At 43.4% G+C, this 26,467-nt stretch overlaps 1 protein-coding gene and 1 pseudogene across 9 annotated transcripts in view; one reads left to right on the plus strand and one right to left on the minus strand.

The window, feature by feature from the left end:
- UGT1A1 (UDP glucuronosyltransferase 1 family, polypeptide A1) overlaps positions 1-26,467 on the plus strand; it is a 136,669-nt gene that overhangs the window by 108,647 nt on the left and 1,555 nt on the right. For 6 of the 8 annotated variants that reach the window (XM_077956049.1, XM_077956048.1, XM_015111223.3 and 3 more), the window contains 3 exons: positions 21,499-21,630; positions 22,301-22,388; positions 22,643-22,862. In XM_077956049.1, the coding sequence (XP_077812175.1) occupies positions 21,499-21,630; positions 22,301-22,388; positions 22,643-22,862 (440 nt within the window). 8 annotated transcript variants of the gene reach the window in all.
- Positions 8,859-10,814, minus strand: LOC100426809 (dnaJ homolog subfamily B member 3 pseudogene; annotated as a pseudogene). Its single transcript, XR_013402242.1, has one exon. The product of XR_013402242.1 is annotated as a dnaJ homolog subfamily B member 3 pseudogene (transcript).

Raw genomic sequence — 26,467 nt, forward strand, 5'->3', positions numbered from 1 at the left:
GAGTACCACCATCTTCCAAGGTACATGGGCCTCCCCAGTGTCTAGGTGTTCCAGATGTGTCACTTGAAATCAGATGACTTCGCTGTCTAAATAAAACACCACTACTTGGAGGTGGAACACGGGAGCCCATGAATGTGGCAAGAGCAACCTCCCAGGTGTGTTCCACCCCTCACCTTGGACTCATCAGGAGGGTGCTTAGAGGGAAAGAATTTTAAATGGGTTGGAAGTATAATTCAGAGGCTGAGACGTTGCACTCACCGCTAAGAATCCCTTTCTAGCCCTTTATATCTTCACAATTCCCCAGGAATTGTCCTCCCCTGGAGAGTTCCCAAAGCCCTTGAAGACCTTCCTTCTCTGTGCCATCCTGCTTGTGTTGCCCTTGAGCTGGGCGTGTCCCTGGTGGATGCTTCCATTTGCTGCCTGTCCCATAGTTTCTGTCCAAAGGTGCAATCTATTATCAATGTGGATCTCTAATGGTGGTAACTTCCTCTCTAAGGGAAGCCTCAGCCTCAACAGAAATGGCAGACATGGCCAGGCAAGAAGACACAGAGACAGTGAGATAGAAAGTGTGCACAGACCAGAGAACCTGCCCACATCATCCTGGGGTGACCAGTACAAGGAGGCATGAGCAATCTTGTGAGCACACGTAGAGGTGACTTTCCGGAACAGGACGAACCTTGTGGACTTGAGACCCTTGTGAGTGCTCAGGGTGTCTCTCTCTTAGAAGGGCACACATTTAATTCTCCATCTGAAATCTGAACTTGGGTCCCCACAAATTATGCAGCCCATGCTGTTCTGGAGGAACCGTTCTTATCAGAACTTGGTGCTGGATTGACTTGGAGAAAAGCCTGATCATAATCTTCAGGATGAAATAAAGGCCTGGATGAATGGACACTTTAGTCTTTAAGCAGGCTTGCAGAAGACTGGAGCCTTCAGCATTCAGAAGAGGAATTCAGACTGTACAAGATCTGAGGCCAGGTTCTAGCTCCCCCAGTCCCTTGGTGAGCAGGGAGCTCCCTGAACCCACCGTGGGTCCTTGCTAGGGTTATCTTGCCCATGTGTGCTTTAGACAGCAGGACCTCTTTATTCCATGGGATAGATGGAGAATCCTCAACAAGGTCTTCCCAAGAATCCGATAACCACATCTTGAGCTCAGCCTCCCTGCAGCTTTTTTTCATATTGACAGCCACTTCAGAGATAGTCCTCTTTGATCCATACAAGAAACATTCTGGTGTGAAAAATGACCAAAACCAGATAGCCAGCCTACACACTCTCTGTTTAGAGAAAGCTGGCTTAGCAATGTTGTATGTTTTTTGGATGTGCTATGTTACTCATACATGAGAAGAAAGAGTTTGAAGCATTAGCAAATAGGGTCACATCCAGCAGAGAGCATATGGCTGGGGACTAGGGCAGTGGTGACTCCTCAGACCTCAGCTGCAGCCTGATAAATGTGGTTCATAGAGAAGTAGGAGGCAGTGACATGAAATGGGTGTTCACAGCCTTGTATTGGGAATTGGATGAGAAACAAGAGCGTAAACTTGGATGTTCCCCAGAGCAAGCGCAGGGTCAGATGAGCTTTTCAAGATAGGAGTGATCGGTCTTTCCCAAGGTGGGGCCCATAATGAAAGACAATGATTGGTTTATCGGTAATAATTAACTAGAGGAGGGCACTCTGTCTTCCAATTACATGATGATTTGCTAGGTGGCTCAGTGACAAGGTAATTAAGATGAAGAAAACAAATGTAGAAGGCACAGCGTGGGGTGGACAGTCAGCTGTTGGCAGCTTCTGCTGAGATGGCCACAGGACCCCAGGTTCCCCTGCTGTGGCTGGCTACAGGACTGCTGCTCCTCCTCAGTGTCCAGCCCTGGGCTGAGAGTGGGAAAGTGCTGGTGGTACCCATTGATGGCAGCCACTGGCTTAGCATGCGGGAAGCCGTGCGGGAGCTCCATGCCAGAGGCCACCAGGCGGTGGTCCTCACCCCAGAGGTGAATATGCACATCAAAGAAGAGAACTTTTTCACCCTGACAACCTATGCCATTCCGTGGACCCAGGATGAATTTGATCGCCTTATGCTGGGCCACACTCAGCTGTACTTTGAAACAGAACATTTTCTGAAGACATTTTCTAAAAGTATGGCAATTTTGAAAAATATATCTTTGGTCTTTCATAGGTCTTGTGTGGAGATACTGCATAATGAGACCCTAATGAGGCACCTGAATGCTACTTCCTTTGATGTGGTTTTAATAGACCCCATTTACCTCTGTGGGGTGGTGCTGGCTAAGTACCTATCAATTCCTGCTGTGTTTTTTTTAAGGTACATTCCATGTGATTTAGACTTTAAGGGCACACAGTGTCCAAATCCTTACTCCTATATTCCTAAGTTATTAACAACCAATTCAGATCACATGACATTCCTGCAAAGGGTCAAGAACATACTCTATCCTCTGGCCCTGTCCTACATTTGCGATGCTCTTTCTGCCCCTTATGCAAGCCTTGCCTCTGAGCTTTTTCAGAGAGAGGTGTCAGTGGTGGATCTTCTCAGCCATGCATCCGTGTGGCTGTTCCGAGGGGACTTTGTGATGGACTACCCCAGGCCAATCATGCCCAACATGGTCTTCATTGGGGGCATCAACTGTGCCAACAGGAAGCCACTATCTCAGGTTGGTGTTCGTGCCTTCATCCAATCAATGTTCCAAGCAAAACACTTTTTAAAAAAATGTGTTTACTTACAATTGCTTCTATATCTACTTCTCTTTCCAGTGCTTTTATTTCTGCTTGTTGTCATGATAGTCTTCCATGAGATAAACTGTTAAGGGGTCTCTAGTAGGGTATTTCAGGTTTTAAATGGTCACTGAGAGGAAGAAGAGGCAGACACGAATGTTTGTCAAAGGATGGGCAAGGACTGGTGTGACTCATGGAGACTGTTCGTTTGTAAAGGCACCATAGTCATGGTTGTGCATGCCCTTCATTGGGCAGGAGCAGGGACACTCTACATTGAGAATTGACCCATCCTGGATTTTTTGTTTGCATAATTTTCAGGGGAAAGATGATACAACAGCAAATTACAATAGTTAACGTGATAATTTTTAGTGGTCCCATCTTGCAAAAGATAGAGAGGTGACCACAGGAGACCTAAGCACTCACAGGAAGTAGAAGTGTCAAAGAGGTTGACTCAGTTCAGTGGAAGTAGGGCAATGAAAGTGGGATGTCTGTCTGTGACTATGGAATTACACACGGAATTCAGTTTCCAGAGAGGGATCTGTGCTAACAAAAGATTTTCTGTTCAGGATTTGGGGTCTGGTGCATGATGTGGGGACATCTCAGATTTTGGAAGGAATAGTGATGGTTGCAGGTCAAATGGGTCTGCTACTTGGAATGCTGAAATTATCAAGAAATTGTGGAGGGGACTAGGGAGGAGATAAACTGTGAGTGTATAAGCCCAGTAACCTGGGGACAGTGATGAATGGACATGTGTCCAACAAGGGAAGCATCTCTCAGGAGAGGCTGATCACATCACCAAACCCACCCTATCCCACTCCAAGTTTCTATACTGGGATCTACTCCTTTACCAAACATTTCAAAGGCAGCTTTCATTATTCCAGAATATTTGGGCTTCATTAATATGAATTCAGCCTTTTTATGTCATATTCACCGAATGCATATGAACTTCCATAACTTTAGATCCTTTTGTATTTTTATTTCTGTAATTCTTTTTATTAACATAGGTATTATTGCAAAATACTCTAAGTTTCATTTTTTAAATCAAACCACATGATTTTTTTTATTGGTGATTTTCCCTCTTATGCAGTGTAGTTATTCAATTATAAAATATGGGTTTATTAGATTTGTAAAAATGTTGAAAAATGGGATGGCATTTAAATAGTGACTCTTGCCCTTTTCTTCCAGTTTTTCAATGTGAACATATTCTCCAGTGTTAACTACATTGCTCAAATCTTCACTGTTATTTCAGTGGAGCAGAACAAATTGGGAACTGTGGCACAGATCACTCTTGCTATGCCCCTTAGAGAATTCCACATTAACAAGGCTAATTTTCGAGTGTGGTAAAGAACAGGCTAATGTATTTAATAGTGAATCCATTGATTGTTTCCCAGCATGAGGTCACACCAGATTTAACATGGTTTGGCTCTGTGTCCCTCACCAATTCTCAACTTGAATTGTAATCCCCATAATCCCCACGTGTTGAGGATGGGACCTGGTGGGAGATGATTGGATCATGGGGGGCAGTTTTCCACCTGCTGCCCTCATCGTAGTGAATTCTTATGAGATCTGATGGTTTTATAAGGAGCCCTTATCCCTTCACTTGCAAGCTCTTCGTCTCTCTTTCTTGCTTGCCACTGTATAAGACATGACTTTGCGTCTCTCTCACCTTCTGCCAGGATTATAAGTTTCCTGAGGCCCCCACAGCAACATGGAACTGTGAGTCAATTAAAGCTCTTTCCTTTATAAATGACCCAGTCTTGGGTTTGTCTTTATAGCAGTGTGAGAATGGACTAATACAGTAAATTGGTGCCATGGAGAGTGGGGTACTGCTATAAAGATACTTGAAAATGTGCAAGTGACTTTGGAACTGGGTAATAGGCAGAGGTTGGAACAGTTTGGAGAGCTCAGAAGAAGACAGGAAGATGTGGGAAAGTTTGGAACTTCCTAGAGGCTTGTTGAATGGTTTTGACCAAAATGCTGATAATGTTGTGGACAATGAAGTCCAGGCTGAGTGTCAGATGGAGATGAGGAACTTGTTGGGAACTGGAGCAAAGGTCACTCTTGCTATGCTTTAGCAAAGAGACTGGTGGCATTTTTTCCCCTGCCCTAGAGATCTGTGGAACTATGAACTTGAGAGAAATGATCTGAAATTGGAATTTAGGTTTAAAAGGGAAGCAGAGCATAAAAGTTTGGAAAATTTGCAGACTGACCATGTGGTATAAAAGAAAAACCCATTTTCTGGGGAGAAATTCAAGCCAGCTGCAGAAATACTGGCTAAAGAAATTTCCATAAATAAGGAGGAGCCAAATATTAATCGCCAAGACAATGTGGAAAATGGCTTCAGGGCATATCAGAGACCTTTGCAGCAGACCCTCCCATCACAGGACTGGAGGCCTAGGAAGGAAAAATGGTTTTGTGGGCTGGGCTAGGGCCCCCGTGCTGTGTGCAGCCTCAGGACTGCACTGGACACTCTGTGTCCCAGTGACTCTAGCCATGGCTAAAAGGGGCCAAGGTACAGCTCAGGCTGTTGCTTCAGAGGGTGCAAGCCTCAAGTCTTGGCAGCTTCCATGTGGTGTTGGGCCTGTGGGTACACAGAAGATAAGAATTTAGGTTTGGGAACCTCCACATAAATTTCAGAGGAGTATGGAAATGCCTGGAAGTCCAGGCAGAAGTTTGCTGCATGGGTGAAGCCCTTATGGAGAACCTCTGCTAGGGCAGGGTGGTAAAGAAATGTGAGGTTGGAGCCCCCACACAGAGTCTCCACTGGGGAACTGCTTAGTGGAGTTGTAAGAAGGCCACCATCCTCCAGAACCCCAAATAGTAGACCCAATAGCTTGCACTATGTGCCTGAAAAAGCCGCAGACATTCAATGCCAGTCTCTGAAGACAGCATAGAGGGGGACTTTACCCTGCAAAGCCACAGTGTCCAAGTTGCCTGAGACTGTGAGAGCACACTTCTGGCATCAGCATGACCTAGATGTGAGACATGAAGTCAAAAGAGATCATTTTGGAGCTTTAAGATTTAATGACTGCCCTGCCTGATTTTGGACTGGCATGGGGCCTGTAGCCCCCCCCTCCTCTTTTTGGCCAGTTTCTCCCATTTGGAATGGGAATATTTACCTAATTTCTGTACCCCAATTGTGTCTTGGAAGTTACTAACTTTTGATTTTACAGGCTCATAGGGGGAAGGGACTTGCCTTGTCTCAGATGAGATTTAGGACTATGGACTTTTGAGTTAGTGCTGAAATAAGTTAAGACTTTGGAGGATTGTTGGGATAGCACGATTGGTTTTGAAATGTGAAAAGACATGAGATTTGGGAGGGGCCAGGGGGCAGAATGATATGGTTTGACTCTGTGTTTCCACCCAAATCTCATCTCAAATTGTAATCTCCATAATCCACATGTGTTAAGGGTGGGACCTGGTGGGAGCTGATTGGATCATGTGTGCAATTTCCCCCATGCTGTTCTCATCCTACTGAGTGAGTTCTCATGAGAGCTGATGGTTTTATAAGGGGCTCTTCCCCATTCATTCACAAGCTCTTCCTGTTTCTCTCTTGCTTGCTGCCATGTGACACATGCCTTTGCTTATCTCTCACCTTCTGTCATGATTGTAAGTTTCCTGAGGCCTCCCTAGCAATGTGGAACTGTGAGTCATTTAAACCTCTTTCTTTTATAAATTACCCAGTCTTGAGTATGTCTTTATAGCAGTGTGAGAACAGACTAATACAAGATTGGTGGTGATTGATGTTATACTGAACGGGTTTAAAGGAGAGTGTGAGAAAAGGAAATGAATCTAGATTTATTGAGAACATTGATGAGAAAGTAGAATTAGAAATTCCTAGAAAGGTAAGCTGTTATGTGAATGATTTCCCACGATGGGGAAGTCTCTCTACCTGTTTGGAGACAGAAAGTAGAATCAGAGGGGAAGAAGATGATGGACAGAAAGAATCATTCCCTCTTCCAGATACTCTCCAGTGTGTGATGTAAGCTGAATTAAAACCAGCTGTGTTGAGCTCTAGACAGAAAAGATACCTGGCAGTTCGGTTTTTTGGACCCTACTGAGTTGGTCACAGGACTCCAGGTCTGCTGGGGCTCATAGGGTCATGCCTTTCCTTGCCCGCTGTGCTTGGTGAGAAGCAACAAGTGATTCCACGGAGGGAATTCATTTTAGGGGTCTCAAGATGGTCATCTTTGCACCAGAGGAAATACCCCTTTTTCCATTCTGAAAACCTGATTTATCAAATCCTTTTATAAGAGATGAGTATACACATACAGGCCTCTAGCAGTTATGTTTTTGAGATGAGACATTTTAAAAGGAGATTTTTGAATTCTAAAAATTCTTCAAATAAAATGCTCTTGCTGGGACAACAGAGTGGGTAAACATCATTCCCATCTCTACAAGAAGATTTTTTTTTAATTAGCTAGGCGTGGTAGCTGTAGTCTCAATTACTGGGAATGCTGAGGAGGAAGGATCACTTGAGCCCAGGAATTTGTGGTTACAGTGAGGTATAATCTTGCTTAGGCAACAGCCACAGAGCAATACCCCATCTCTAAAACAAACAAAAAAACAAACAAACAATAATCAATCAAGGTTTACACTTTTGTAAAAGGAACACTTCCTATTTATGACATCAGTAATCCAGGATATATCAAAATTTGAACGTTGTGTTTGCTTTCAACTGTTAAAACTAGCCAGAGTTGTTACAGGGACCCACTACCTCTGAGTGACACTGGTATGCCACTCTTTGCTGACCCAAACAATAGGATTTATGTAACCAATTGTGTAGATACAATCCCACTCATTCTACCCTACCCAGAGTGGTGATTTCCAACACACAAAACTACCATGAAACTGTTTCTATGCCTTCCTACTATCTCTCAAAACTCTTTTCATCCCTGAACTGCTTCAAAAGCAAACTCACTCCCAGCAGACTACTCAGTGAGTATCTTCACACATGTAAGTTCCCTTGTCTGGTTCTCTAAAATATGAACTCATTTTTCAAAAGCCCTGACAGTCTGTCTTATTCTGATACTTCTTGTGTAATTATTGTATAAGAAGCAACTACCCAGGCACCTTGTAGCATGCTGATTTCAGAGTTCAGTGTGAGACCCTGTGTGCCCCTGTGGGTTGGTGCCAGCTAACTGCCATGTTCCTGCTGTTTATTGCTTGGGTGCCATTCCATGCAGACTGAATTTTGAGGGTTCTAGAGCATACCCAAACCCATTATCACAGTCTTTGTTGGTTAATGATGTGTTCAGGCCATGATTTTTCTGTAAAAAATTACCAGCATGCGGCTCTTAATTTTTTTTTAGCCTGTCTAGTTCAGTTGCCCTTTTGCTCTCATGTCTTATGCAAACCTTTCCTCAGAGTTGACCCTGTAAGATGGGACCCTTTGTGATGGACTACCCCAAGACAACATGCCCCAAAAGGTCTTCATTTGGGGCATAACCCATGCCAACAGAAAGGTACTTTCTCAGTTGTGTATATGGTGACTCACCCAAACAATATTACAGATACATTTGGCTTTCATCAAACTAATTTGATATGTCCCAAGCACAGCAATAGGATAGTCCTGTGTGGCCTTCTGGAAATGCTTTTTTTACATTTCTGGGACCTACCATAGTTGGAGAACCACGTTAGGGCTGAAGACAGTCCTAGTACACCATTGACCAACCATGTAACCCCAAGGTCTGTCCTTAGCCTTCAGAGGGAACATGCTTCTTACACTGATTTCAGCTCAGTGATACGGGATTCAAATGTCTGACCTCCAAAATATTAAGAGAAAAAACGTGTGTTGTTTTAAGCCACCAAGTTTGGGTAATTTGTTACAGCCATGATAGGAAACTAATGCATCCACCTTACTAGGTTTACCTGCTTTTATAAAGCCTGGGTTTAACCTTTTATCTAAATAATGGTCAACTCTTCCTACATCACCAGCATTTATGTGCAATTAAAAGCCATCATTAAATTAAGCCAGAGTATTAATATATTCATAATTTCACCACCACACAGTAAAACACTGAAGTCAAATGATTGAGAGCAAACCACCTGGCTCACACTTTCCCAACAGAAAAAGTTAAGGCTTAAAGTGCTGAGCTGAACATTCTGTCCTAGCACTAGGAAATAATCATTGTCAGCCACAGGCTTAAGTTTAATAAATAGCAAAGCACACACAGATATTTACAATGATCGAAAGACAAACAGAGGTCCTATCCGTAGTAGTCCCAACGGTAAAGACAGGCATTGGCATAAAATGTTTATAAATTCTTGGGTACAGTTTTTCTGAAAGCAAAGTTCACTTTCAATCCTAAAAAAAGTCCACTATTCCTCCAGATGTGCTTTAAGTCAAATGTGGACTGGGATTACTCGGTGTCAATGCGGAGCAACTGCTCTATGCCATTTATTATGAAGGACTTTAACTCAACTCTCCATCTTCCTCCACTTGCACCCTTTCCTGGCCATTCTCAATGATTCTCTTGGTGGTGGTTTTTTTTGCCATCAACTATTTCAGTGGAAGTCGACATGGACTTGAAGCTGCCTGTCCCATCACTACCACAGGACATGCAGAATGAAGAAAGGCCCCCACTTCCCAGGGAGCCAAAGGAACTAAATCCTGTATCAAAAGAAGAAAATCCACCCCCAAAAGCTGGAAATTCACTGAAGGTGGAGAAAAGGGGTACAGACCCTCTGCTTCTGCTTCCCCGGGAGTTCCTCCAACTCCCAAAAATATTTTCCAGCGGGTTTTCGAAGAAATCAAAGGAGAATGGGTCCTGGCCACCGAAGAACTCCCTGAAGACCTCGGCCGGGTCGCGGAAGCTGAAGATGTATTCGAAGGGGTCCTCAAAGGGTCTGCCACCTGCGCAGCTACCCTCCGCCCCCGCCTCGCCATAGCGGTCGTAGACGTCACGTTTCTTGGCGTCCGACAACACCTCGTAGGCCTCGGCCACCTGCTTGAATCTCCTTTCTGCTTCCTCCTTGTTGTCGGGGTTTTTGTCCGGGTGCCACTTGAGCGCCAGTTTGCGGTAAGCCCTCTTGATGGCCTCGGTCGAGGCCTGCCGGGGCACGCCCAGCACCTCGTAGTAGTCCACCATGCTGGACACCCAGAACGGCCCGCGGGGCACTGGCGCAGCGAGCGCGGGCCCGAGTGGTTGGCGACCTGGGTCGCCTGGAGGGACGCCCCTTGTGACGCAGCCACATCTCATTGGTCGAGGCCTATGAGCGCCTCGCTTCCGAGGATGCAGTGCTGCTGGGACTGGCCCTGCTCTCTGTGAGGCTCTGTGATGCTCCACGACCAGGCCCCACCCACTTCGGCCCCCAAAGCCATGGTCTCCAAAAAGGGTAGGAAAAAGAAGTCAGGGAGAAGAGAGGGCTTTGACTTTAGCTGCCTGAAGAACTGTTTTTCTTAAAGTCGGCTTTATATCAGTCTTTTTCCTCGGCCACAGGAGGGAAGAGGGTGGTGGGAGTGAGTTTAGTCTGACCAGGGCTGAAAACATCCTGTTGTTTAGGACTGCAGTTCTCTAACGTTCCAGCCCTGGTACCCGTTTGGTTTTGTTCATGTGGATTATACCTATCATATGTACTGCATTAGAGATTAAAACAGAATTAAAAACATATTCATTGGGCAATGTAATAAGAATAAACCCATGACACACTAACAAACCTCGTTTTTATTTAACTTTTTTTGAGACAAAATGTAGTGAGAAGAGTGGCATCGTTTTACATTTTTTGCATCTCTCTTTAGAACGTGGCTCAATAGAAAGCTGGATTCTTATGTCAGCTTCTGCATTCAATCTATTGTGATATTACACATCACCCATGTAGCTTCTGGAAAACCCCACTGTACATTTGTGAGAGAATGACAGTGAAAAAATCAAGTAGCATTATTATGGAAATAGTTTTGACTTTACAAAATTCTCCTGAAAAATTCTTGGGGATCCCTAGGATTTCCTGGCTCATACTTTAGAGACCTGCTAGTCTAGTACAGTAGTCCCTGGTATTCTGAAGGGATTAGTTTAGGACAACCCTCCTCCACATACCAAAATTTAGATGCTCAAGCTCCTTTTATAAAATGGCACAGTATATGTATATGACTTACCCATATCCTCCTTTAAACCTGTAATCATCTCTTGATTACTTTTACATAATAATTGTAAATGCTATATAAAAAGTTGCTTTACAGTATTGGTTTTTTCTTTGTATTATTTGTATTTTTTTTTTCATTTATCTTACCCCCAAATATTTTCAATCTGCTATTGACTGAATCTGCAGATGTGAAGCCCAAGTATATGGAGGGTCAACTGTGCGTGTAATCCACTTTTCTTGACTGCTAAAACAAACACCAGGGAGATCCTCTCAGACAAAAGGAAATACAGCACTAGTTACTGTATCGAAGCCATACACTGGCGTGCTATAAACTTGAGATGCAGTGATTATTTCCACTAGAACTGCTATGTCATGACCATGAATTTTGAGGGGATTTTTTTTGAGATCTGAGTTCTCTTCATCTCCTCCTTATTCTCTTTTTGACATTGGATTCTTTGCTTTGATAAATTGTGAGGCATTGCACTAGTAAAGGTCACTCAGTTCTAAAGGGAAAACGATTAACCAAAGAACATTCTAAGAGTTCATAAAGGGTATTAGGGCTAATGGGGATGTGTTATCTCACCAGAACAAACTTCTGAGTTTATATAACCTCTAGTGACATAACTGAAACCTGGACTTGGCACTTGGTAAGCACGCAATGAACAGTCATAGTAAGCTGGCTGAGGGTAGAGTTCAGTGTGAACAAAGCAATTTGGGAACATCAAAGCAAGTTTGGGGAACAACAAGTGATCCAGAATGGCTGGAGGGTAAGAGGCAGAGGGAGGGGGCAAGCAGAAGAGCTAGAGAGGAGGAATGAGCTTGGACAGGGGGACTGGGATCTATCCCAGAGTTTTGAGAGCAAGGCAGAGGAGTCTGAATTTTCTACTGTGCCCAGGAAGCTGTTGATCAAGGTTCTAGAAGTGGTGGTGACGTGGGGTTTTTCAGTTGGCAGCCGATGCAGTGATTCAGAAGGGACAGCTGTGGGTTGGGGAACTGGGGGGCTGGGGCCCTGAAATAGGATAATGGCAGCTGGGTCTGAGAGACAGTGGTAGAAACATCCAGATTCAGCACTTACTTGCTATCTTGGACACAGGGTCTAGAACGAAAAGAGAAGGAAAGTCACCTGTATAGAGAAGCATGTCCAGAGTGCTTACTGTCTCCAAAATCGTGTACTGGCACCTCAGTGACAGCATGATTCCAAAGCCAAAATCTTGCCTGTAAGGAATAGATGTAAAGGATATAGCTATAGTCTAATAGCAGGGACAGATATGCAAACTGCTAAAAGATGTAAGGCAGAGCAGAACAAAATGCTGTGGAGATTCAAGGACGGTGGCTTTGTTTCCCTGGAGGGTCCTGTAGATAATCTACATGGCAATGGACATGTTTATGTTGCTCCTTTAGTAACAAACCCCTTCATTCTGATTTGATGATAGGAGCTGGGAGTGTGTCAAGTGGTGGTCTATTAACTTAGGTCTTCAGCTTAAAAAGAAAGTACCTTCAAAAGGGTTCCAGAAACACTTTCCATGGACATGTCACTCTTTAGTAGCCCTCAAAGCAAGACCATCACATTGCTGCCCTGCCATGTGATTTCTCAGCCCCCAGAGCACCATGCCCTGTAATTGCCTGGTCATGAATTTGTCTCCGTCCACCTGACCCCTCCTTTCAGGCAAGGACCATTTCTAACTTGGCCTTCTGGCCCTAGTTCCTAGCATAGTGACTGGCATACAGTAGGGCTCACACGTTCCATAAATATTTGGTGGATGAGGGAATTAGCAATGGATTCTGCTTTGGTTCCAGAGCAGAGATTAATTGGATTGCTTAGCAATGGTTCTCTGTTGTAATTCATGAGGGTGAATGTGGATTGCCTACTATTCAGATTAGTAAGTATTTCTTGGTCAAGGGCAGATCTGTGGCCCCAAACCATCCAGGTACACAGCAGCAGCAGCCTCAAAAAGCTTGGAAGCTCTGCGTGATGCAGGAAAGTCATAAAATCATTACAGTGGTGACTTATGTGTTTATAGCCTCTTTTCTCCCTTTAATCCACAAATGCACTCACATGGCATTGGGACTTTGGAAGAATTATCACCCTTAAGGTTTAAATTGAACTGTGAATTTCAGAATTTGTGATAAGGACACAACAAAGAGTGAAAGCATTGCTATGTCTATTCTGCTTGCCCAGAATCTTGGTCCTAAAAAATGAAGAGTGCTTGGGCATGGGGAAGAGCTTCAGTGTGCGTGTGCATGCCGAAGTACCTACTCTAAGGAGCAGAATGAGAGGGTACCCTAAGTACCTGTTAATATGTCCCACAGGACACCAAAACTCTGGTTAGCTGTTTCTCTATGATCCTCTAAGAACATCCCCAAGTATGGCTGGCCTGTGCTATGTATGGTTAAAGTGTTGGGATCTGTGCAATTATGTTGGGATTATATGGTACGGCAGTATATCCCCAAAGAAAAGAGTGTAATACTTCCAGTTCTGGCTGCACAATACTTGCCCCAGAGTCCATGGTCAATAAAATGCAAATCTGAGTTATTGTTTTTGCTCATCTTTCCCTTTTGCCTTCCACTCAGTCATCAGAATTTCCCCAAATGCCTTATTTCCCCCTGGATCTTGGGCCAGTGGAATGAGTACAATTTAACTTAATTGAATTTGCTTATCTATTTGGTTTCCTGTTGTGAACAAAAGTTCTCTGAAAAGGAATTTGGAAGAAAGAGATTTTGTTCCAGTGAACAGTTTGCAAACCAGGGAGTTACAGCCTCTGGTATACAATGAAAGCGAGTTCCAGAGAACACAAGGAAGGCAGGTTTCATGGCAAAAAGTTCTTTCTGAGGTTCCTAATTAGGTCCATTTATGCAAATGAAGGATGGAAACTTGCTTAGTTCTTATTGGTCAATGCAGCTGCATTCTGATTAGTTGATGAAGCTGAGCCCTGAGTGGCTGAGGTGGGTGAGCTCTAATTGGTTGATTCAGGTGAGTGCTGAAAATCTCAACTATGAAAAGGTACAGGTTTTCAGGATGCTCAGAATAACTGTGTGACCTGTAGTAAGCAAAGGACCAGTTGGCTCTATTTTAAATCCAGGCCAACTTAGCCACTCAAGATCTATCTTATAGGACTGGCTCTTTCAGGTTCACACTAATATAGACCTGTCCTTGGGGAAGACTTTTGTGCATATGCACTCCAGCGGATTTCCCTTTCTGGTCGTTCTCTACCCCAGCATGCCCCTCCACCGCCGCCCACCCACCCACCTGTTCATTTCCTTCTTAGCATGGTTCACAATTTCTAAGTCCCTGCTCATCTGTTTAAATTGTGAGTCTGGCTCACCTGATAGCACATGAGTTCTGAGGAGGCAGGAGACTCATGTGGTGGGCTCCGCTGCAGCCTCAAGACCCCACACTGTGCTGGACTCAATAAATATTTGTTGTATGAAGGAATGAAACACATGATACAGGTGAGCAGGCAGTACCGGGGGAGCTGTGGAAAGAGCACGCCTAGGTTTCCATGGCGAAAGTGGGGGTACAGTTGTGTTGTTTTCTTTCTAAAAGGCTTTCTAAAAAGCTTTCTGTTTAATTTCTGGAAAAGAAGCCTAACTTGTCACTACATAGTCGTCCTTATTCCTTTCTGGTAACACTTCTTGGTCCGTGGAATACTAATTTAATGGATCCAGAGGTGCTGGAGGCACTTTGCTGTGTTCACTCAAGAATGTGATTTAAGTATGAAATTCCAGCCAGTTCAACTGTTGTTGCCTATGAAGAAACCTAATAAAGCTCCACCTTCTTTATCTCTGAAAGTGAACTCCCTGCTACCTTTGTGGACTGATGACTTTTCATAGTCATGTGACACAATCAAACATTAACTTGGTGTATCGATTGGTTTTTACCATATATATAAGTAGGAGAGGGCGAAGCTCTGGCAGGAGCAAAGGTGCCATGGCTGTGGAGTCCCAAGGCAGACATCCACTTGTCCTGGGCCTGCTGCTGTGTGTGCTGGGCCCAGTGCTGTGCCATGCTGGGAAGATGCTGTTGATCCCAGTGGATGGCAGCCACTGGCTGAGCATGCTTGGGACCATCCAGCAGCTGCAGCAGAGGGGACATGAAATAGTTGTCCTAGCACCTGATGCCTCATTGTACATCAGAGAGGGAGCATTTTACACCTTGAAGACGTACCCTGTGCCATTCCAAAGGGAGGATGTGAAAGAGTCTTTTGTTAGTCTTGGGCATAATGTTTTTGAGAATGATTCTTTCCTGCAGCGTGTGATCAAAACATACAAGAAAATAAAAAAGGACTCTGCTATGCTTTTGTCTGGCTGTTCCCACTTACTGCACAACAAGGAGCTCATGGCCTCCCTTGCGGAAAGCAGCTTTGACGTCATGCTGACAGACCCTTTCCTTCCTTGTGGCCCCATCGTGGCCCAGTACCTGTCTCTGCCCACTGTATTCTTCTTGAATGCATTGCCATGCAGCCTGGAATCTGAGGCTACCCAGTGCCCCAACCCATTCTCCTACGTGCCCAGGCCTCTGTCTGCTCATTCAGATCACATGACCTTCCTGCAGCGGGTGAAGAACATGCTCATTGCCTTTTCACAGAACTTTCTGTGCGACGTGGTTTATTCCCCATATGCAACCCTTGCCTCGGAATTCCTGCAGAGAGAGGTGACTGTCCAGAACCTATTGAGCTCTGCATCTGTCTGGCTGCTTAGAAGTGACTTTGTGAAGGATTACCCTAGGCCCATCATGCCCAATATGGCTTTCATTGGTGGAATCAACTGCCTTCACCAAAGTCCACTATCCCAGGTGTGTATTGGAGTGGGACTTTTACATGCATATATTCTTTCAGATGTATTACTTTGGATCAATTAACTAGCCCCAGATATATGCTGAGCAAGCATTCTGAGATAGTTTAAAATGCCCTCTTTTGTTAATTTTTGATTCCTAGGCCTGAGTCTGTCTTTGGCATCATCTTCTGGATGATTTCTTGGTATCCGAGATTTCAAGAAAACATTCCTTGGACATTTTACTCTGTGTGCTCCAGTGGATAGTAATCAATTAGAAACAACAAGCTGTTAAATGCCATAAGCACAGAATGCTGGGTTTGGGACACCTTGTAGAAAACCCAATTGAAGCCTGCACCTTGCCCTGGATTCAGTCAGGCAGCCAGCTTTCAGGACTGATAAAATCATTCTTTGATGATAGATCCTGGCAATGAAAGTTGCCTTTGTGATCCTCGTTAAAGCTCCAGTTTCTAAATATTCTGATAAGAAGCTAGATCCTGCAGTCCCTTCTCTTCTAATGAGTCAATCACCAGACAGGTTCTGACATGATACAGAAAGGTTGTGGGTTTCATTCTCAAGTTGTTAGGTTTATTTTTCCCCTACAGAGTTTGAAGCATGCAAAAAGTAGCATTCACATCCTCATCTAAATCTCAGCAGAATATAGAGAAGAACAGGAGAGGCTCCTTCAGATGGAGGGTTAGGGAAGGACTCTCTGAGGAGGTGACATTTCAGTGAGCATTCATTCATTTATCCTTCAAAGATTGACTGAGGATCTACTGGCAGCCCAGGCACTTCCCAGGTGCTGAGTCTGGCTCCCATTAAGGGGACTGATATCACCCTCAGAGAGCCCCAGACCTTATTTCCACTATACTTCCAACATATGTGTTTTATTTTATTTTTTAAAATTTCCTGTGCATTTTCCTTCATAGCACATCAAATATGGCAGTCATTTCTCTTAAATAATTGTTGATTGTCCGCTTCACGTCATGAGCCCCATGGGGACATGTGTGACTTTGCATTAATCACATCCACTGTATGCTGCACCCTCAACACCTGCCAATGGGTCTGCATGTATTTGGCGCTCCATAAATATCAGCGCCTAAGGCACAGAATAGGCACCCATCGAATATATGCTAAGTACTAAATGAGTGAGAAGAAAGGTGCCAACTGAGGTCTAGTCACTGGGTAGAGAATAATCTACAATAGCTCTTTTTAGTTCTTTGTACTCCAGCTACTACATATCTATCTATCTATCTATCTATCTATCTATCTATCTATCTATCTATCAATCAATCAATCAATCATCTATCTATCCATCCACAAACATATATCATTTTTTGGTTGCCTTTTCTACAAAATAGAGTAACAGTGTATCCCCACTGCCCACTTACCAATATGTCATGGGTATTACTCCAGTTTTAAATGCTATTACTGTTTAAACTATGAAATAGTATTTCATGGTACTTGTGTACCACAGTGTATTCTCCTATGGATCGAGTCTAGTTCCCCACAGAGGAGCGTTACACCTTGTATTCCCGGAGTTTTGTTGTTGTGACTTCAAACACTTCCTTTAAAAAGATAAGATATTTTGTAGTTTAAAAAACATTTGTTCTGTTTCTTTCTCATTCATCTTTTCTTAAGTATTTTACAGGGTTTTTTTTGTGTGTGTGTGAATGTGTGTGTGTGTGTGTGTTTTTTTTTTCCATTTCTATCTCTAGCTGATTATCTACTCACTACTCAGCCGTCTCATCAAAATATTAATTTTCATAATAAAAAACACAGGCAGTCATTTGCTGATAAAGAAATTTTGGTTTCTTCTGTTTTAAATTCCATGCCAAATATCAGGGTTATTGAATTTATTAGAATCTGTAAAAACAGTTGAATAATTCTGGCAATAGGAAAGATTCCTGTCTTGCTGCTATTTTAGTGGAAATTGATTATCATTTCATTATTTTGCATTGCGTTAGCCATTGTTTTCTGGCAAATCGTCTTTATTGATTTAGATAATTTCCTTCTTTACGTGAGGGTGTTTGTAGGAGAGGCACCAAACTTTATCAGCTGCCTTTCTGGCATTTACTGATATAACCATCAATGTCTAAGTGGTGAATTGTGTTGATTACATATTGTTTGTTGCCTTGTTTGGTGCAGTAAGGCTTAGGTGTGAAAATATCTTGTAAATTGTACCTGTTAGTAACCTTCTTTGTCTTGTTGAATGTTTTAATCTGAAATTCCACTTTTTGGATATTAATATTACCACTTCTGGATTATTTTTGTTTACAATTCCCTAGTACATCTTTAGTACTCCTTTGTCTTCAAGCTTTCTTCCTTTTTAAGCAACATGGAACTGGGATTTTTAATCCAGTCAGGCAGTTGCTTTAATAACTGCATTTTGCCCACTTGAGTCTAACAATTAATAGATTTGATTGTAACTCTCTCAGTTTACTTTATGTTTAGTTGACTTTGCCATTCTCCCTTTTCCAGATTTTTACTGGTTGGTCAAGTTACTATTTTTATTTTATCTTTCTTTGTTAACTAAAAATGCCACTCTGCACTACCATTCCTCTTGTGTTGATAGTCCTATTCTCAATAGTCTTGATAAAACTCCTGAACTTTAAGAATAAAGATACAACTTTTATTGCACAAAGAAGTCCATAGAGAAAGCACAACCTGGCATTGGCGTGTCTTTGATGTGTCTGAAGGAAAAGAGATAGTGGAACAACATTGGGAGAAAAGGAATGAAACTCAAGAATTCCAAGATGTTGCTCCCCTGCCAGGGTGAGATAGCAACGGTTCACAGACAATCACAATGTTGGATCTGAGAAAAATAACTGAACGGAAGATTAGTGAGGACAGAGGCTTTGAGATGGCCAGGAGAGGAAAGCTTGGGAGCAGGGAAGGTTGAGATACACGTGGGTTACTGGGAATGCGTGATGGTGAAGTCACAGGTGCCCCATATGGTGTCTAAGTGCTAAAGAAGAATTCTGGAAAAACGAAATGCATTTGGGAAGGGAAAATCCAATTAAAAGCCTAAACTAAAAATACAAAATTCTAGTAAAGTTTAGGAGTTATGTTAAATGTCTGATTTTGGCTGGGGAAGTGTCATCAGAGCAGGGAAGTTCTCTCATTCGGGGGATCTCACCTTTTTTTTGAAGGGAATCAATGGTGGGGGATTAGAGTGTTATTTTCAGTTAGTATGTTGCTTCACTCTTTGGTCATTCCAGTAACTGTGAAGTCAGGGTGAAGTTTAAGGGAAGCTTTGCCAAGTAGGGGATGGACTTCACCTTTATTGAGCCTCATAATAGCTGGCTGAGGTAGGAGTTGGCCATGATGACAACTTCTCTGCAGTTTGCCCTGCGTGAATCTCTAGATGAACTTTTGTGCCATTTAAACTTTCGTGATCTCCTGCTATTTAACTTCGGACGTTTATGGACTTTTATGTGGGTTCAATTATGTGTGAATCACATCCTGCTGATTGCTGAGTGGACGTGGGAGGGTGTGCCTGGAGAATTTAGACTCGGCCCTTTCCAGATGAGCTTCAGTGTAAGAGTGGGTTTCATAAAGAGCAAAGGTTTTAGGAAATTTGAGTAAGCCATTTACCATCGCTCAGAAGAAAGCTTGAAGAGCACTTGGAAATGAGCTCTCTCTCCCCAAGAAAGAGGGAGAGAGAAGGGAGAGATGTGGGGCAGACCCTAGGGAGGAAGGAGTTCAGAAAAACCATCCTCAGGGTGTTCTTGCTACAAACCAAAAATGCAGCACGGTGGTGGGGAGGATGACTCTGTCCTCCCTGACCTTTTAGATGACCCCCAGGGAAAAGGTCAAGACAAGGCCCTTAAGAGCCAGAGGACTCATGAGGGCCTGGGGCTGGTGAGAGTGGCGGGGAGAGGGGGCTCACCTTGGGGGAAGGATGGTCAGTGTCTGGGGCTTTCCTGGTCATGTTCCAAATCAGGCTTGGCAGGAGTCCTGCTGTGCAAATCGCGTTTGCTGAGCCCTGTCAGAGGTCTCCTGTGACTCACATCTAGGATGACCAGTGTCCTGGCTTTCTCAGGACTGTTCAGGTTTTAGCACTGAAAGTCACATGTCCCAGGGAACCCCTCAATTCTGGGCAGGCCCTGCCACATCACACAACCTTACTAGTGCCCTCAGTATTCTTTAGAAACGTAAAACCATAGACTCAGCAATCCCATTACTGGGTATATACCCAAAGAAATAGAAATCATTCTACTATAAAGACATTTGCGCATATTTGTTTATCGCAGCACTATTCACAATAACAAAGTCATGGAACCAACCTAGATGCCCATCAATGATAGACTGGATAAAGAAAATGTGGTACGTATACACCGTAGAATACTATGCAGCCATGAAAAGGAACGAGATCATGTTCTTTGCAAGGACAAAGCTGCAAGCCATCATCCTCAGCAAACTCACACAGGAACAGAAAATCAAACACCCCATGTTCTCACTCATAAGTTGGAGTTGAACAATGAGAATGCACGGACACAGGGAGGGGAACATCACATGCCAGAGCCTCTTGAGGGGTGGCGGGGGTGAGGGGAGGAACTTAGAGGACAGCATAGGTGCAGCAAACCACCATGGCATGTGTATCCCAGAACTTAAAGTAAATAATAATAACAATAAATAAACCCATAAAGCCATTTGAGAGACTTTTGCGGGATTCATTGGACCACTGAAATCTACAGTGGGAAAATAATTGCCATGCTGATGAAACAGGAAAACGTTCCTTGTCCCCCTGACAGGGCGTGTGACAGCAGGAGGGGCTCACTTTCTCAGTGCCCCGCTGCTCAGACCTCTAGGGGAGCATACAGACGGGCAGGCTGTGGGGCTCTGACCTCACAGGCAGTGTCTAGAGGTGGATGTTTACAGCTCCTGAAGCCCCAGTGGGCATGTGTTACAGTGTTCTTTTAGTTTTGCCCTCTATAGGCGGCTTGTGTTAACCAGCTCAATTGCACCCTCTACCTTGTCGCAAGGACAGAGGGCTTTCTGTGTCCTGGGGGCTTGCCTTGGTATACCAGAAGAATCGAATCACACCTGGGCTTGGAGAATGAGTGCAAGGATTTATTGAGTGGAGGTAGTTTTCAGCAGATGGAGGAAGCCAGAAGGGGATGGAATGGGAAGGTTTTCCCCTGGAGTCGGACCGCTCGGTGGCCCAGGCTCAGTGGCCTGGGCTCTCCTCCGACTGCCCCAGCCAAACTCCACATTGTTCTGCTGGTCGGTGGCCTGCCAGTCCCTGTTGGTGAGTTCTTCTCGACGTCCAGCCGTCCTCGTGTCCCTCCGCTGATGTGCTCCTCCCGATGTCCAGCCACGTGTGTGTCTGCCTGCTAGGGTCTTGGGGTTTTTATAGGCACATGATGAGGGCGTGGCAGGCCAGGGTGGTTTTGGGAAATGCAACATTTAGGCAGGAAAACAAAAATACCTGTCCTCACCTAGGTCTGTGGGCACAGGTCTGGGGGTGGAGCCCTCGCCAGGGACCACACCCTCTTTTACCCAGAACTTCCCTTCCCTACTTCCATATCATTTAAAGGGACCATGCCCTTCCCAGCTTTTCCCTTCTGTATCACTGATGCCTTGCTCTGTGTCCTTGAAGTGGAATTATCACGGTATGTATGTATAGGTGTGTGCATGTGTGTGCATGTACCTGTGCTTTGCTTTTGGAAAATTAGCACATTAACTGAATTTTGCATCTCAAGGATAATTCTGTAAGCAAGAACCCTTCCTCCTTTAGAAGGAAGTAAAGGAGAGGAAAATGCTATAAAACTTACGTATTAATAACTTTTTACTCTATCTCAAACACACATGCCTTTAATCATATTCTTAAGAGGAAGATATCTAATTCATAACTTACCGTATGTAGTTGTCAAAGAATATGAGAAAAAACTAACTGAAAATTTTTCTTCTGGCTCTAGGAATTTGAAGCCTACATTAATGCTTCTGGAGAACATGGAATTGTGGTTTTCTCTTTGGGATCAATGGTCGCAGAAATTCCAGAGAAGAAAGCTATGGCAATTGCTGATGCTTTGGGCAAAATCCCTCAGACAGTAAGAAGATTCTATACTATGGCCTCATATCTATTTTCACAGGAGCTCTAACCCCAGACTTCCAGCTTCCAGATTAATTCTCTAAGTTGGAACTTTAAATTTGGCTTTTCCCTGCCACTTGCCAACTATTAATCCAAAGGGTTTTTTTTTTCGTTGTTGTGGTTGTTGTCAAATACTCTGTTAAACTATCATCCACCACACTCGGAAGTCTCATTTTCTCTAAGAGACTCAAAAGTATATTAGGGAGAATTTATTTAAAAATAAAATAAAAGGGATATTGTTTCTTCATATTAAATAGGAGTATTTCTCCAAAAAGCTGTTGGTTAGGACATTGAATTTATGTCTTATATTTTTGCTCTTATAGTTCTGCATCCACTTGTTTTATTAAGCAAACTTGCCCTTGAAGTGCAGGAAAATGAAAAAAAATCCTGAGTGCACAGCTTGATAAATTGTCACAAATTCACGTAGTGCATACTCCCTTGTAACTAAACCTCCAAAACAAGATGCTGAAAGTTGCCAGTCCTCAGAAGCCTTCATAGTTGCTGAGCCTCCCACTCTGTTAAAGGTTATGTTCCTTCAGAGGACCCCTATTTTCTAGTTAGTATAGCAGATTTGTTTTCTAATCATATTATGTTCTTTCTTTGCATTCTGTTCTTTTTGCCCCTCGAAGGTCCTGTGGCGGTACACTGGAACCCCACCATCGAATCTTGCGAACAATACGATACTTGTTAAGTGGCTACCCCAAAACGATCTTCTTGGTATGTTGGGAGGATTGGATGTGTAGGTCAAACCAGGGTCAAATTAAGAAAATAGCTTAAGCACAGCTATTCTAAAGGATTGTTGAGCTTAAAAATATTATGGCCAACATATCCTACATTGCTTTTTATCTACTGGGGTATCTCAAGGGCATGTGAGTAACACTGAGTCTTTGGAGTGTTTTCAGAACCTAGATGTGTCTGGCTGTGAAACTCAGAGACGTAACTGCTGACATCCTCCCTACTTTGCACCTCAGGTCACCCAATGACCCGTGCCTTTATCACCCATGCTGGTTCCCATGGTATTTATGAAGGCATATGCAATGGCGTTCCCATGGTGATGATGCCCTTGTTTGGTGATCAGATGGACAATGCAAAGCACATGGAGACTAAGGGAGCTGGAGTGACCCTGAATGTTCTTGAAATGACTTCTGAAGATTTAGAAAATGCCCTAAAAGCAGTCATCAATGACAAAAGGTAAGAGAGAAGATACAGAAGAATACTATACTTTGGCCATGGCATTCATGATAAAATTATTTCAAATATGTAAATATTTATGTAGCATTTAATAGCATTGTTTCAAATATAAAAACAAATACATAAAAATCTGGATTTTTTTTTTTTTTTTTTTTTTTTGAGATGGAGTCTCGCTCTGTCACCTAGGCTGGAGTGCAGTGGTGCGATCTTGGCTCACTGCAACCTCCACCTCCCATGTTCAAGCAATTCTCCTGCCTCAGCCTCCTGAGTAGCTGGGATTACAGGTGCCCACCACCACGCCCGGCTAATTTTTGTGTTTTTTAGTAGAGATGGGGTTTCACCATGTTGGCCAGGCTGGTCTAGAACTCCTGACTTCAGGTGATCCACCTGCCTCGGCCTCCCAAAGTGCTGGAATTACAGGCATGAGCCACCGCATCTGACTTGAATTTATAAATAAGATAATTTAGAGGTTATTATTCATTTTATAAAAGGATTCTTTAGTTCATATATAATTTATCATAGAATTTATTTACAGTTTTATTTCCCCCGGTAGATTTAAAACGCCAATTTATATAAAAAAGTTGCCATAATAGACATCTGATCCATAAGTTTTCTGCACAGAAAGAAATGCTCCATTATAAGAAGCATAGTATCTATAAGAGAAAAACAACTCAAATGCTTACAAGTACAGCTTTTTGCAGCACTGGAACCTCTGAGAAATTTTGTCCATGGAGTTTATGAATGAAGGAGCCATAAGATATCACAGACAAAGGCTTAGAGTAAAAACAAAGGAAACTTTGTTCAAATATGGCCCTGAAAATGATTCAAAGGGCAAATGATTTCTGGATTAAAGTTAGGATATTACTGTCAATCTCACTGGTAATAATAGGCTTATCAGAACCTTATAGGAAGAAGTGGTGGCCAGTGGTAGATTTCATCCAGCAGTAGATACCGTGTGCATGTGTGCATGCGCATTTATGCATGTGGCTGTGCTCATGTGTGGGTGCACGCGTGTGCATTCATATGAGTGTGTGTGTGTGCATGTGTTTATGAGCGTGTCCATTGCTTTCTCCCATGGTTACCTCCTTCAGAAAGAAGCAGCAGTCAGGAAGACAGATATGAAGAGCTGGAGCATGTTCAGATGAGAGGAGATAGAACACAGGGGGACACACCAGCTTGAGCAAGGGACAACAGGGGAAGACTGATGACTGACTTCCCACCTTTGAGGTGCTCATGTGTGTTTGGTGCCACTGGATAAAAGATAAAAGTTGGCTGGGCACCGTGGCACACGCCTGTAGTCCCAGCCACTCAGGAGGCTAAGGTGGGAGGATTGCTTGAGCCCAGAAGTTGGAGGCTGCTGTGAGCCATGATCATGCCACCACACTCCAGCAACCTGGGCAACAGAGCAAGACCCTGTCTCAAAAAAAGAAAAAAAAAGAAAAAAAGAAAAGTCCACATGACCTGAGCATCATGTGCCCAGAATGTTGGATGGTGTGGTCCCATTCCTTCTTTCCAGCGGCTTCTTCTGACCACCTCAATGTCAGGATGTCCTGCTCACACATCAATACCATTAAAACCTGACTTCTTTCCCTGCGCTGATGAAGCTCCTTCTTGAGGCTCACATTATGGATATAATTTTGATTATTTGTTCAGCGGTACAGATAACTACTGTAACCTAAGAACGACTTGGTGCAAATTCTCTAATACATTATTTTTAAAAAAAACACAAATCAATGAGCTCAAGTTATTAACTAACTTTCATCTATTCACTTTCAAGCCATCCCTGTCTGATTGTGAATCTCCATGATTCCAACACTCTGAGCTGGGGACAGTACCTACACAAAATAAAGAGAAGTGGAAAATCTTCAAACATCAGTTTATGCAGACAACCAGGTCGTAATAGGTTCTCAATTACTATTGAATGAAAGTTCTGGCCAGGCGCGGTGGCTTATGCCTGTAATCCCAACACTTTGGGAGGCTGAGGCAGGTGGACCACTTGAGGTCAGGAGTTCGAAACCAGACTGGCCAACATAAAGAAACCTTATCTCTGCCAAAAATAAAAAATAAAAAAATTAGCCAGGCATGGTGGTGCATGCCTGTAATCCCAGCTATTTGGGAGGCTGAGGCAGGAAAATCACTTGAATCTGAGAGTTGGAGGTTGCAGTGAGCAGAGATTGCACCACTCCTCTCCAGCCTGGGCGACAGAGTTAGACTCCGTCTTATTAAAAAAAAAAAAAAGAAGGTTCCAAGAAAATCCATCTTAAGGTTTATGTAAAAGGAAGATGGTATTGAACATGGTTTATGGTCAAATACTAATATTACATTATAACAATGTTTCCAAGTAACATTACAGATATGTTTAAAGACGGTGTTCTTGCGTTGCTGTAAAGAAATACCCAAGACTGGGTAATTTATAAAGAAAAGGGGTTTCTTTGGCTTGTGGTTCTGTAGGCTATACAGGAAGCATAGTGCTGACATCACTTGGCTGCTGGGGGAGCTTCAGGGAGATTTTGCTCATGGCAGAAGGCAATGCAGGAGCTTGCATGTCACATGGCAAAAGCAGGAGAGTGAGAGGGAGTTGGGGGGAAGGTGCCACATGCTTTTTAATGACCAACTCCCTAAGAACTCGTGAGAACTCACTATCAGGAAGACAGCACTAAGCCACAAGGGATCCAACCGCATGATCCAAACACCTCCCACCAGGCCCCATCTCCAGCATTGGGGATTACAATTCAACATGAGATCTGAGTGTGGACAAATACCCAAACTATATTAGTCAACAGTGATCATAATTAGTCCAAATAGGAGTGTCTTTTTTTTTTCTTTCTTTTCCCTTTTCTTTTCTACTTCCTCCTCCTTTTCCCTCTCCTCTTCAGCCTCCTCTTCATTCCTCTAGCACCAAAGGTTGAAGCAGCTAACCTGTTTTGGATTGAGATGTTCTGTTTGGGCTATTAACACTCCAGAATAAACAGAAATCCATTTCGCACTAAGTGGCTGAACAGACACAGCCTCATGCTAAATCTAGCACCCGGAGAGTTTAATGTTTCAATGACTGAATTACAAATAGATCATCACCTTGGATTTGGCACTTACAAATGACTTTTACCTTGGCCAGAGGTGGTTGTTTACAACTTCAAATAGGAGACTATTCATAATTTCTGACATGACCTTTTCCTTTCTTTATTTTACTGTATGAAAGTATAACGAAATTTCTCACAAAAATGTCACTAAAAAGAAAAGAAGAAAAGTAAGAAGCAAGGTTAAAATATTTCTAAAATATAATTTTGGTCCTTCTTTTTTTCCCTTCCTCCCTCTCTCCCTCCCTTCTTCCCTCTCTCCCTCCCTCCTTCCCTCTCTCCCTCTCTTCCTCCCTTCCTCTCTTCCTTGCTTCCTTCCCTCCTTCTCTTCCTTTTTTTTCTTTTTTTTCTTTCTTTTTTTTTTTTTTTTTTGAGACAGAGTCTTGCTCTGTCACCCAGGCTGGAGTGCAGTGGCTGGATCTCAGCTCACTGCAAGCTCCTCCTCTCGGGTTCACGCCATTCTCCTGCCTCAGCCTCCCGAGTAGCTGGGACTACAGGCACCCGCCACTTCGCCCGGCTAGTTTTTTG

This window comes from Macaca mulatta, chromosome 12 (assembly GCF_049350105.2).
Source record: "Macaca mulatta isolate MMU2019108-1 chromosome 12, T2T-MMU8v2.0, whole genome shotgun sequence".
Lineage (NCBI taxonomy): Eukaryota > Metazoa > Chordata > Mammalia > Primates > Cercopithecidae > Macaca > Macaca mulatta.